At 40.9% G+C, this 13,745-nt stretch overlaps 1 protein-coding gene across 4 annotated transcripts in view; it reads right to left on the bottom strand.

Moving 5' to 3' along the window:
- Positions 1-13,745, bottom strand: part of DAAM1 (dishevelled associated activator of morphogenesis 1) — a 162,691-nt gene that overhangs the window by 90,635 nt on the left and 58,311 nt on the right. For all 4 annotated transcript variants that reach the window (XM_004738862.3, XM_004738865.3, XM_045070058.1 and 1 more), the window contains exon 2: positions 7,110-7,329. In XM_004738862.3, the coding sequence (XP_004738919.1) occupies positions 7,110-7,292 (183 nt within the window). In that variant the 5' untranslated portion in view covers positions 7,293-7,329. The remainder of the gene's footprint in view (positions 1-7,109; positions 7,330-13,745) is intronic.

The raw sequence follows: 13,745 nt of genomic DNA, 5'->3' as shown, positions 1-13,745 counted from the left end.
ATTTTTACCTCATGGAAATAGAACAATTTTAATATCAGTTTTTCATTCTGCTTTTTGGCTTCCAGACAACTGAACACTTTGAGACTATTCTAACATTTCTTTGAAGTCTTTATACGGTCTGATTTTCTCTGCTTAATTACCAAGCAATCCTTTAGACTCTAAGAAACAATAGATTAAAACTAGGATTCCTTATAACCAGTTTTTTTTTCCCCCCTTCAATCAGGTTAAAATTAAATGTTCTTGCTACCCAATTTTTACATCTTTTTTGGAGACAGGGAACTGAACAGCTTCTATGAGAAACTTTTTATTCTTAGTCATGGTCTTAGTGTGAAAGGCAAGTTCTAAAAACAAAGAGATAAAAAGTGTTGAAACTTGTCATCAATTCTAGTGATAATGGAAGAATTTTTATTAAAAAGAGCTTAAGATAGTCCTAGTAATAAAAGAAATTATGTTGGCAGCCTGAGAAGAGGAGTAAAATTTCACGTAGTTAGGAAAAGAACAAAATTTGTACACTGGTAAATCTGTAAGACAAATTTGGATTCCTGTAGCTCCTTTCATACCAAAGTTGACTTCAGAATATATTGAAAAATGAAAAGATTACTGAAGTAGATTCCCAAGTGAATTCAGCTGGCACAGCTTACCTTGACTGTGAATTCATCTGACTCTGATATGTCAACTAAATTCTCTCATTCCTGCTATCTTCATTTCTCAAATTCTATGCTGGCTACTAATGTCCCCAGGAATCAGTAATAATAAAACTGACCTATAGTGAATAATTGTGTTTATGAGGATACAAATCTCCCCATCAACCTATGGTATCCATCATTGCCACATTCCTCACTGAGATTTGATTTTCATCGGCAATGCTCAATAGTATAAATGGTAGTTTTGTGATCAATAACAAATTTTTAAATAAGTTTCTTTAACATAGTTTACATTTCTTAGAAGGCACAGCACTCTATAGTCTATTATCCCAAAACATTAGATCGACTGGCCAAACAAATGAAGACAAAGGAGTGGATTCAAAAGAAGACAGATTAACCAGAAAAGTGTAAAATGTAACTGGTCACATTTCAGATTTAGGAAAAGTTGGATCCATGATGCATATTTCCAACTAGTCATAAATTCATAGTGATGTACTTACTGTATTAGAAATGAAAGCTTTCCTCTAATAAATCCAAATACAGAAAACAATGTGTGTACTAGAAGACTGGAGATTTGGTGCAAAACACTTCAAAACCATAACCAGGTTTGCCCGAAACCTGGTTTCTCACCTAAAATCTGTGCCAGGCAAAGCAGTTGGACATCTGCATGTTCTATAAGGCAAGAGAGCTGAGGGAACCCATTAGGAGACATCATTTCCAATATCATTGTTGTTGTGGAATGGTCTGTAGGAAACCCTTAGCCCACCAGTTCCTGGTTTGTGGAGTCTATGCACTGGGTGGAAGAGCAGAAGGGGCCTCCTCCTAATTCTCTCTTCCCTTTTCATTTCAAAACTAAAGTACCCTGAGAAGGTATACGTTGCAGCAAGAAAGCATCTCATCTCAACAACTGGACTCAAGTGAAAACAGAATCTATTCAACAAGACATGACACCTTTTGCTATACTTATTAACACTTCACCGAGACTGCCAAGAGCAATGGTTATTTTTGTATATGTAATCAGACAGCAAAATATTTTGCTGTACTTTAATATGTTTGGTTTGCTGAGAAAACTATAAGAAAGCAGAGATCTCTTCCTCTCATTCAAATAAGAATCTAAGATATATAACTAAATCAATAATACAATCATTCCCATCTCCTTTCCAGAACCTCTTCTCAGAAGCCTCTGATTTCATGTTCCATCTATACTCAGCTTTCTGTTCCTTGAGCCTTCTATGATTTTTCTCACCTCCCAGCCCCCTATATATGCTGTTCTCACAGTCTGTAACACTCCTCTCTCCACTTTGTCTGGATATTCCTACTTGATTTTTGTGTCTTAACATCAAATGAAACTTGCCCCAAAGCCTTCCAAGACCCTTCCCCACTAGGTTAGGAATCTGTGGGGTTTGGGGGTAGGTGTCAGCAAATAGCAAGTTTGAAATTCACTGACAGTTAAGCTAAGGAGCCAAGCTAGAAAGGAAATCAAATACCTTCTTTTTCATGCATGCAAGTGGGGTTGGAGAACCCAACTTTCACCTGCAGACAAGTGGCCTTGCTGAGATTTCAGTGCAGAATTAGACACTGACCTACCAGCAGTACAACTACAGAACTCCCAAGGGGGCTCACTCCTAGGAAATTCATAGCACCAAGGGGCACAAAATGTGTTTCCGGAAAGCAAGTTGATTCGTAGAGAAATTGAGGAAGAGAGAGGGACTCAACTATGCATATCCCCAAGAGGAGCTGGAAGAGAAGCTAGGAATTCCTGGACAAGAGAGCTAGGATTATACACAGGGAACCTGTGAATAGGACTCCCTCCTTGTGAAAAAAAGGGAACTGAACATGCTTCCCCAAAAGTATACACTGGGGAGAAGCCCCTCATGATCCTCAGACACACAAGGTAAGATTACGTGTTTAGTTTCCCCCACTAAACCTTCGGTCCCACAAATTCGTGAAGAACCATGACTGCTTTGTTCACCAGTTATCACATGCATACACCCCAAAAGAACTGACCAGTCAATTAATGACACATTTTTCTGTTCATCCCAAAGGAAATCTTCTAACATTGAGATGAAAAAGTTACTTGAATAAGAACCACTTACAGAGTTTTAATGCCTAGGAGTCTTCAAATAGGTTGGCGAAAAAAATCTAAGACCTTTAAGAGATGGTGGAAAGACCATAACTAAATCTTATCTTATGGGAACAGTATTGAGTCTTAGGTTGGATATGCTCACAGTTTGTGGCTAAAGCAATGGACAAAGCAGAAAAAGTGGGGTGAGAAGGTGGGGGAGGTAATCAGGAAAAAAAGGATTGATGCTTGAAAGGCATAAAATACATAGCTAACAGAGATTACATAAGCTCTCAACTGAGTATTTTTAAAAATATACCAAATCAGTTAAAAATTGTTACACAGAGGCTATTTCTACTCACAAAAATAATTTTGTGAGTATTTCTACTCACAAAAATAATTAATTAATTAGTTTTAAAAATGTCCAAGTTACATGCCCTCAGTTCTAAAGCTATAAAATAGCTTTAAAATCAGAAGGTCAATGTGTAGGAAGTAATAACAAGTGTTGGCACAGATGGGGTCAAACTGGAACCCTCACACACTGCAGGTGGGATTGTGAAATGGTGTAACCAGTTTCAAAAACAGCCTGACAATTCCTCAAAAGTTAAACATTATGTTACCATATGGCCCAGAAATTCCACACTTAGGTCTACACCCATGAGAACTGAAAATCTATTTCCATGCAAAAACTTGTATATGAATGAAGTTTAGAGCAGCAATATTTGTAATAGCTAAAGACTGGCAACAACCCAAACATCTATCAACAATGAATGGATAAACAAAATGTGGTACATCCACACAGTGGAGTATTATCCAGCCACAAAAGGCCATGAAGTACTGATACACACTACAACATGGATAAACCGAAAAGATCATGCTACGCGAAAGAAGCCAGCCCTGAAGGACCACATATCATATGATTCCATTTCTATGAAATGCCCAGAAGAGTCAAATTCACAGAAATGGAAGTGCATTAGACATAGCCTGGCTGCACTGGGGAGAAATGAGAAGTTGACAGTTAATAGGGAAGGGAGCTGATTTTTGATGTCATGAAAACATTCTAAAATGTTTTGTGGTAATTGTCACACAGCTCTGTGAATATACTAACAGCCACTGAGTTCTACAATGTCAATAGGTGAATTATATAGTCTGTAAACTAGATCTCAATAAAGCTGTTATTAAAAAAAAAAAAAAAAAAAAAAAAGATACGCAGGCTTTTGGACTGGGGCCTCCAGGAACCACTACATCCTAAAATTGGAGCAAGTCTGACTCCACGGCCTGCGGCCGGTGCTCCTCACACCCCACCTTCTTTACAGATTCCCATGGCTGAACTCCCATTCAGCTCTGCTTTACTTATGAGATGATAAGGCTGCAGTAAGCAATTCTGCAACCTACCTGTTCAGCACCACGTTTAAAAACATTAATAGACTACGTCATCAGAAGAGGCAAAGGAAACCAGCTTGTAACAACCAGCTGTGACGAGAAGCTTCCTCTGCAAGTTAGGACCCACACTGACTCACTCACAGCAGGCAGATTAGCTTTCAAAAAGAGGAAAAACCTGGCATGTCTGCTTAGGGTGTTGTGCCCAGGAAATACCTGAATGACTTCCCATCCCTCTCACTGCACTAGAATGTGGAGTGTAAAGCACCTAATAGGAGGCAGCCTTTTTAAAGAAGTTACCTTCTTTACACCAAACCTCTCTGAGATACAGTACTATCCTCATTTCCTAGGCAAGGCAATAAACTTAAATTCCAACAGAAACCATCTTATAGGAAGTAACCACAGGTTGCAGAGTGGTCTGACCCCACATGCCAGGCACTCCCCCCTTCCCCATGTGGCCCTCCTTTCCTGGCATGGGCAGAGGCAGAAGTGCTTCTGTGAACACTCAAGAGAAACCAGGGCAGAAGTTTCCAGTGGCTTTGAACCCACCTCTCTTGCCCCAGGACACCCCTGGCCGTTGGATGGATTTGTGGTCTAAGTCCCTGAAGTCAGGAATAGATAGAAATCCATCGTCACTCACCAGGACAGATACAAACCTCAACATAATTTGTTTTCCAATGGTTTCAGCTTAAAGTTCTGGTTTGGCATTGGCTTTTTAACAACTAACAGCTGCAGGCAATTTTCACACAGAATAAAGACATCAATAAGGCAGAGAGTGGAATTTTCTCCCTTATGAATACAGAACAATGAGCTGTCTTCAAGATGTACGTGGAGCTGCCACCACGCGGGCTCTGGCTTCGGGCTCATTTGGAGAGTCTGATAGACTACAACTGAAAAGACGGTGGATGTGAGTGCTTCAAGGGTACTAGCTTTGCCCTCCAGCTCCACTACCACCAAGAAGGCCTTCATCTATCAGTGACATCTATCTCCTTAGGCTGACTTTTGGTTTTAAAATACTTTAAGTGGAAAATAAAACCAAGTATGTGAATACATTGTTAACTGCCCCTTTTTGCAGCCCCCATGGTAGATGACTCATTGCCTCTCTCTGGAAGAGGATTATGTGTCCTCAACGCCCCCCCCCCCCCGCCCACCATGCCCTCCGCCCAGTGGCCTCAGGAGTGGTCATGTGATTTTCACTGGCCAAAGAAAAGTGGCAAGGCAATAAACTTAGGCAGAGACACGTACCATTTCTAAGCCTGACCTTAGAGCCTGCTAGTAGTTTACCATGTCTCTCCTTCGTCTTCCACCAGGCTTGGGTCTTGGCTGGAAGATGGTGAGGAACAGAATCACAGCTGACCCACAAAAGACACACAGCATTAGCAAATGATAAACCACTGCCGTTTATAACAGCTTAGGGTTTGCTATCACAGGATGAACTAGCTTAAGATGACTGAGACAACCGTTAACACTGACCCTCTCCACTTCTCACCTTCAACTGCTCCTCACAGCTCACCTCCTCCAGAAAGCCTTCTGTGACTACCCTCCTCATCACCGTGTCCTCACAACACATCTATACACAATCTACGCAGAGGTGGGTTGTGCTTCTTCCTTTATGCCTGCATCAGTCCCCTTTGGCTACTGAACTATCAGCTGTTTAGGAATAGGTTCTAGTTTTCCATTTTGAACCTCCCGAGTAACACCCAGAACAGAGTCTCTGCATGAGAGGCAGGAAAGGAGAGAGATTCCTTAAACACTGAAAATATTCATCAACAACATAATATACAAACATGCTATTAAGAGGCAACTCTTCTCTCTCCCAACCAATTCTGGTTGGTAATAGGCCCGTTAATCCACTCAGGAGACAAGAACTCAAACATCAGCTTCACAGTACCCTCTCATATTGGCCTGTCTCATACGATAAACTTATAGGTAAATTCTGGTCTAGAGGAGCTGGACTTGACCTGATCAGTTCAGATATTACCCTTGGAAGACAGCAAGAAAGCCTACGTTACTTTCTTGACCTAAGAGTCATGCCGAATGGTAGCACTCTCTAATATCTGTTGAATGATATCAATGGTCTGAGGAGAACTGACTCCACTACAAATTGCCAGTGGTGATAAAGGGAGGATAGAGTACTCATGTAACATTTATTGAGCACTTATGAGGACCAGGCACTGGGCCACTCCCACTATGTAAATTCTTCTTAGATACTACATCAAACTGGGAGGAGGCATTATTTCTTTTCTCCCGTTCCAGAAAACAGGCTTATATGCTTTTTCCATACTTATACAGATAGTAAAGTCAGAACAGTAATTTGAACCAACATCTTCCTAATCCCCCATGCCACTACCCTTTAAACTATGCCACAATATCCCCTAAAACATAGAATGGAAAGAAACACTACTTCAGAAGTGCCTGAAAAGCCAAGCTCAAGAGAGCACTTACATCTTTTGGTGAATGGGTCCTATACTAGACACATCTCTCACTTCAGTATAGTGGATTCTAAAATATGATAGGATCTATAAAAAGTTTCCCACAACAGTTATTACTGCAATCCTATCATTAGGCTAAATAATTACACTGTACTTAAGTAATAATGTCTTTCATCAAAGGATCCAGGACAGGAGGAGGAGTATGACTAATTTTTAAAAAGACATTAATACTATACACTGAGGGTAGGGGTGGAGAAAGCAGGAGGGAATTGTGGAAGCTGTGAAGCAGACAAGGGAATTCTTTATCCACACAATATAGACTCAGACTGGAATGGGGAAGAATAGAAAGAGCAACTTGGGATGCAGTTCTGCCACATATTTTGAAGACCTAAGGTCGAAATCCCTCAACTTAAAGCAAAGCCCTTCGATGTAGCAATGCTAGAGGCCCTGTGCTCACAGCTGAGGTGCCAATATAAAGGGGTCATTTCAGTGAAGAAGGGCAAGCCCACGGTTAACCAAACCAACCATGCACATCTCTCTCCTCTCCCTCCTGGCTCCCAACCACCTCCAGGAAGGAAGTTGGGGACTCACCACAAGTTCACTAAACATGACATCCAGCTCCTCCACAGGGGGCATGGGCAACGCTGGCTCCATGGTCTGAAGCGCAAAGTTGCTATCGTTTCGCAGCCGATAGGTGATTTCTGGGTGATCATTATTTCGGAAACAGCAAAAGATGAACGAGATCCCCCGTCCACCTCTCTTCCTTGGGGCCATGACTGAATTCTGTTCTACTTCTTGAAGGGACTAAACTCTGCAAAAGAGAAGACAGGACATGGTTAAGGGTGAAAAAATGGGTAAAACGTTGTTTTTTGTTTTAAGTCAGACCAATTCAAGAAAGAGACCTCTGCATGGAGACAGTTGATATGCCCCTATACGGCACAGAGAGGACAACCCCAGGAGGATTTGGAGCCTAGCTGGGCAAAGAGCACAGTCTTCTATTCACTTGTTGAATGTTTCCTACGACCAACTGCTGAGTAAACAGTACAACCCTACTGTGCGTGCCGCAGCACATGCCCCAATCGCATTGGGCTACTGGCCATTCTTTGCCTAACACATGCTCTTTCTTGCCAACCCATCTTGTTCTTGAACTCCCCTGCAAGAATGACCCTCTCTTCCTCACACCCCTCAAGGATCTCTTACCCTTTAAAGCTTGGTATCAGTTTCTTCTTTTCTACCTTCCCAAAGTAGAATCAGTGATATGTATGCTAAGGCCTACCTACTCATTCCAGCTCATATCACATTCTAAGTTCCTTAAGAGAATACGTTCCTGTTAGACCACGATGAGCTCCAAGTCAAGGGAAGGAACTGCACATCAAGCAACTGGTCGGCACTCGTGTCCTGCACAGTGCCAGGGAAGAAGAAGGCACTCAGTTACTGTTTATCTTGTTGAATAATTTAAATTCATAACAAAGGAAGAGTAACTTCACATGAGCTAGAAGAGTCATAGATATTCAAACAGAAAAGATCAAATGAGTTCACCAAAAAGGAGATGGTTATAGTATATTCACATAATAGAATACTGTGCCCTCATTTAAAAACAAGGCATATGTATATGTGGATATGGAAACATGTTCAAGATGCCATATGATATATATACTACAAGATTACATTTTAAAGAATTCATATACATACTTATGAATATATATAAGAAAGGACTAATAGTAGCTGCAACCTCTAAAATAAAAATAGGGGATTAGAGAACTGTTCTTTTTCATTTTGTACCCTTTTGAATTTGAATTTCTACTACAAAATTACATTTTTAATGATTATATAGTTTAAGATTATGATTATATATATATTGCCTGGGGAAAATTCCCAAGTTATACTGTTAAGTGAAAAAAGCAAATCAAAGAATGATGTGTATAACATGATGCCATATGGCTTTTTAAAAATAATCTCATACAATGATACAAACTCCAGTAAAATTTTTCATAAATAACTATGATTTACAAACACTTCTAGAGTCAAGATCTCTGCTTACTTAAAGGACAGTGGTCTCCGGAGGGTGGCATTTAGAAGTCTTGGGATAGGAAGAGAGGGAAATGTTCAGAGCAGCGTGTCCCTTGTGTAGCCCTATGTGATGATCCAAATGGCTCTGAAATAAAGACTTAGCTGAGATATCCAATATCCCAATCTGTTGAAGCACACATCTCCTGGCCTACAGTGTACTTGTGCGAGGTCATGGGAGGCAATATGCAGTACCTGGGATTCCTTTGGCAAATGTGTGTACTACCTATTCTATAACAGGCACTATAAGCACCTAAAGATACATAAGTGAAATGAAATTGTAAGCTCACTAGGAGCTTATAATCTGGTGGAAGAGAGTAGTGCACCAAGTAGTTGTAACAAAAGTCCTATCGCATATCATACCAGTAAGTGCTATAAAATCAAGCAGAAAGTCCACAGGGAACAATCTGAGAAAGGTCCCCGATGGACGAGTGGAGCTTTGATAGATAATGGAAAGCAGAGCATTTTGGCAGAGGGAACAGTGCGAGCAAAGACACGAGGTGGGAAGGGGCACAGCGTGTACTGGGAATGAGTGGTGCTGAGGCACAGGTTGTGCTGTAGAAGCCCATCTTCCCATTGTAAAGCCCTGGGGCTTTCATTTTCCTGACCCAAACCCACCAAAGTCTCCCCAATACCAATCTAATTAGCATTCAGTGCTCCACCAAATCGGATCCAATTCAATTTCTCTGTCTTCTCTATTTCCTGGAAAGTATCCTCCACTTTAGCCAACAGACCATTTTCCATGCCCCATAGACATCCTCCCCAGTATTCTGCTCATTGCTTCTGCCTTTATCTTTGTCAACAAGCTCCCACCCTGGCAGTACCAATCCTGACAGTCCTTGGTACTGTGAGCCCATCCATCACTGGTGATAATGGAAATGTGGTTCAACATTTCTGATGGGCAATGTATCAAAGCCTTGAAATAGTCATACTGTTGACCTTCTAGAAACATATCCCACCGAAATATTCAGAGATACTATCAAAGATGTCACAAAAATTTTTAAAATGTTAGCTATTATGACAAATAAATGAGGGGATAAAATAGGTGCTGATAATAGAGGACCATACAAAAAGGGTAATCATAGTACAACTAGATGCCAGACCACCAAGCAGTTCTCTGTAAAAGAATGTTAAATGACATGCAAATTAATTTTTAGGATATGTAAACTAAGGAATAGGTATACAAAGTCCCATTTATGTAAGAAAAAGTGTACATGTATGAGCAGGAAAAAAAAAACAAGAGAAATGCACCAAAATATGAGCCAACAGTTAGCCTGTGTCAAATGCATGACTTACTTTTATAAAAAACAAAAAACTTTTCTATACTTTTCAAGTTGTTGTCACAATGAAGACATACTACTTTCACAGTAAAATGGAGATTTAAAAAAAAACACTCTAGATTGTTCATATGACAGATGGAAGGAGGAGAATGTGTATGCAAAAATGTTCTTTTCAAAAATATCCAAGTTATGGTGATCTATACACCAGCTTCTCAAACTATCTGAGGCAAAGGACTACTTGCTTTCCCTCCAATCTGTTAGAAACATATTTTTGTACACTATAGTACAAATATCTCAGCAATGTCAAATTGCTTTAAGAATTTCTCTATGTGTGCAATTCTTGTATTCTTTGTTAACCAGCATGGGGTACGCAGCAATAGAACTGATATATACCAGGAGATGGGAGTTAAGACTTAGCTCATTAAAATATAACTGTTAACCTTGGTCTCCAATGTATGTCCTCAGGGCAGGAGCCATATCCCCCTTGGAAGCCAGGCCAGAGTCCTGCACACCCTGTCAATCAACAAACTGAGGAGAGACTGTTCAGGGACTACTGTTAAGGTCTGCAAGATTAAGTGCCTCCATATGGGGGCAAGGAGACAATGTTCAGACTACTGGAAGATGAAGGGAAAAAAAAAAAAAAACCAAAGTAGGCAAGAGCTAACACATGAAGGGTCATATGGTCCCCGCTCAGCTTTCCAGCTTTCCAGGCAGTCTTGCTAACCCACCCTGCTGAATGTGGTTTGGACCCTCTTAGCGTTTTGTGACCCCTATGAGGCAGAGCCAACAGTTACAGTAATTTGTGGTCTGGGTCTTGCTTCCCCTATTGAAGAGTCAACTCCATAAGGAAAAGTGCTCACGTCCTGTATCAGTGCCTTGCACAGGAGAAGTATGACCAAAGTGTTTGGGAAACAAATAGAGAGCAACTTTACTTTTGTACTTTATAGGTTATTTCCCTCAAACCCAAGTTTTATTATATTCTGGCTATACTGAGGTGGGGAGCACAGGAAATACTGAGATCTAAAAATCAGTCCAAAGCATTTCTTAAATCTTTTTTTTTTTTTTAAAGCCAGCAGTTCTATAAACAAAAAAATATGAGGGTCTTGGCTAGTTTCTAAGATGGGTAATAAGATATAGAACCTATTTCACTTAAGAATGTAATTGAAATCATTTTTAATGAGGACCAAAATATTGCCTTTGACAGGTGATTTGTGTTTAAAAGCCTCAGTAAAGCCCAAAGGCCAAGTTTCTATGCTGGCTCTTCTGTGTAACCCCAAATATATAAGGTTCTCCATTAAACCCATCTTTAAACTGTAAATGATGGCAAAGCTTTGAGATTTCCAACAGGCTGCCATTTTTAATACATATTTGGAATTCTACTGTTCAGAGCATAGTCTCCCAGATATAGACCAAAATGGACGCAAAATAATCATTCCATTACCCGTCATTGGCAGTAGACACTCTGGCCAGCCCTCCTTAACTCTCTAACATGTCACTAATGAGCAAGTAATCCCAACAGCTGCCTGTGTGTGTTTGTGATTTTTACTAAACACACTCATACCCACCACTTCATTCCATCATCCTCTTTTCACATATTGGACCTAAGGAGGGACTTGAGAGGTTGTGGGACAGTTAGAAAGAGAGAAATTAGCAACTTACTTTGCTGGGAAACAGAAGGAGATGTTGACTGGAGAAGACTAAGTGGTTAGGTGTGGAGCAGGGAAACCTGACAGAAGTCAGGGAACCTGCATGCTTAATCCAACTGGAATCCAATCCCCACCCTCTCCAACCTCAAGGCCATGACCTTTATTCAGCCTCCCCTTATCTCTCATCAAAATGACTACAGTTTTCAATTCTCCTCCTTGGCCCATGGTTCCCCAGTATAGGGGTTGACAAACCTTTTCTGTAAAGGGCCAAATAGTAAATATTTTAGGCTTTGTGGGCCTTTAAGCTTCTATCACAACTAGTTATTTCTAGTTATTATCACAACCTGCCATTTTATTACGAAAGCAGCAACAGGCATCTGTAAAAAATGGGCATGTCCACGTGCCAATAAGACTTTTACTGTGGATACTGAAATCTGAATTTCATATGACTTTCTCACATCATAAAATATTTTTAAAAATTTGTTTTATTATTTAAAAATGTGAAAACCATTCTTAGCTCATGGAACATACATACAAAAATAGGTGGTGTGCCCATTGAGGTCCATGGGCTGAAAGTCACCAATAGATGCCCTAGTTCATCATATTAATCATTTAATTTACTAAGTCAAAAGTGTGTTGAGTCCTGGGGTACCTGGTTGGCTCAGTCAAAGAGCATGAGACTCTTGATCTAAGGGTCATAAATTAGGTCCTACAATGGGTGATAGCGATTACTAAAAAAAAAATAAACTGTTAAAAAAAAAAAAAAAAAAAGCTTGTTCACTACTGATTATGTGCCAAACACTGTGCTAACTGCTAAGGAAAGAGGGATGAAAATGAGATGATGTGCCCTTCAGAGAGTTTTAGAAAAATTATTTGGGAAAAGGCATGAAAAAAACCACACAAAACAAGGAAACAAAACTATAACTATTAATTTTAGTTAGTTACAGTTAAAGGGGATGCAAGAAGCAAGTGAAAGAAAATGGTGGGATGCTGGTGGTGGTGGCGGAGACGGCGACTTTCAATACTGTAATCACGGACAGCCTCTCCAAAGACAGGGTATTTAAGCTGAGACCTAATGGATAAATGGAACTAGCCCTGCAAAGAGCTGGGGGAAGAGGATTCCACGCTGGAGTGTGTGCAGAAGCCAAGAGCAGGTGGGGAATGTGGCACCTCTGAGTCAGGGAAGGAAGAGCAGTGTGGCTGGGGCATTGTTAGTAATGGCAGTGTTGAGAGAGAAGAAGCTGGAGAGGAAAGGGGCCCGGACCCCAGGGCCTTGCCCAGCAGAGTGAGGAGTCTGGGATTTATTCTCAGCACATCATAAATCTGATTGTGTCACTCAGTTCTGCAGTGTCTCCTGGACACAATCCAGCTTCCGGCCTGGACCATCCAACCTTCCGTGGCCTAGCCCTTGCCTACTTGATTTTCTACCCTTGTCTCCCAATACCATGAACATTGCCCACCCACATGCCCCACACACCTATGTGCGTATAGTGATCAGACCTTGAGAGGAGTCGCACTTCTGAGCCCACACATCCACAGTTTTCTCAGCCTGGGTGCTCTTTTCCTTCTGTACCTAACCATCTTCCATTCACCACTCAAGACCCACTCAACTACTACTATTTTAATGGCCCTTAGGTTTCCCAGAAATAGTCACACATATCTTTTCACAGCCCAAGCACCATATACATAGTTGAGTGTTTTTTGGTTGTCTGGATTTCTTCCTTTCTTTCTTCTTTTTTTTTTTTTAATTCACGTCTGTTTTCTCCACTCAACTATGAGATCCTGAAGACAGGGACAAAGTTTCATTCAGTCCCCAGCACATGGTATATTCTCTATAAATGTTTGTTGAATGCAAAGGCATAAATACCTAAGTGAACAGATGGTCTGTCTCTGAACTTCAGGGCTGTGTGACTGGGTGTTCTTCCCACAGTTGCCTGCAGATCTGTTTTTCACAAATGCCAAGACACAAAAAGTCAATCACATCACCAAGTGCTCCTTAGCCACTTGTCAAGGTTTCTGATGCTGAAAGTAGCCTTTCAAACAGACTGCATCTCCGGGTGTCTACGGCCTCCCTCGAGTGAGCAGCTTCTTTCTCGCTGAGCTAGCTGGCGCCTGGTTTTTCCACCCACCCTCCCAAGTAAGCTCCATGGGAAACAGACCTGCTGATAGAATCTTTTCCCCATTCCTTACATTCAAGAAACACTTTGCCTAAGAAAGTATTCATTTCCTCAGCT

The sequence above is a fragment of the Mustela putorius genome, unplaced genomic scaffold (assembly GCF_011764305.1).
Source record: "Mustela putorius furo isolate JIRA1106 unplaced genomic scaffold, ASM1176430v1.1 tig00000129_pilon_pilon_pilon, whole genome shotgun sequence".
In the NCBI taxonomy this organism is placed as follows: Eukaryota; Metazoa; Chordata; class Mammalia; order Carnivora; family Mustelidae; genus Mustela; species Mustela putorius.
Note: the sequence above shows the minus strand (reverse complement) of the source record. Positions and strands in the feature narration are given on the sequence as shown.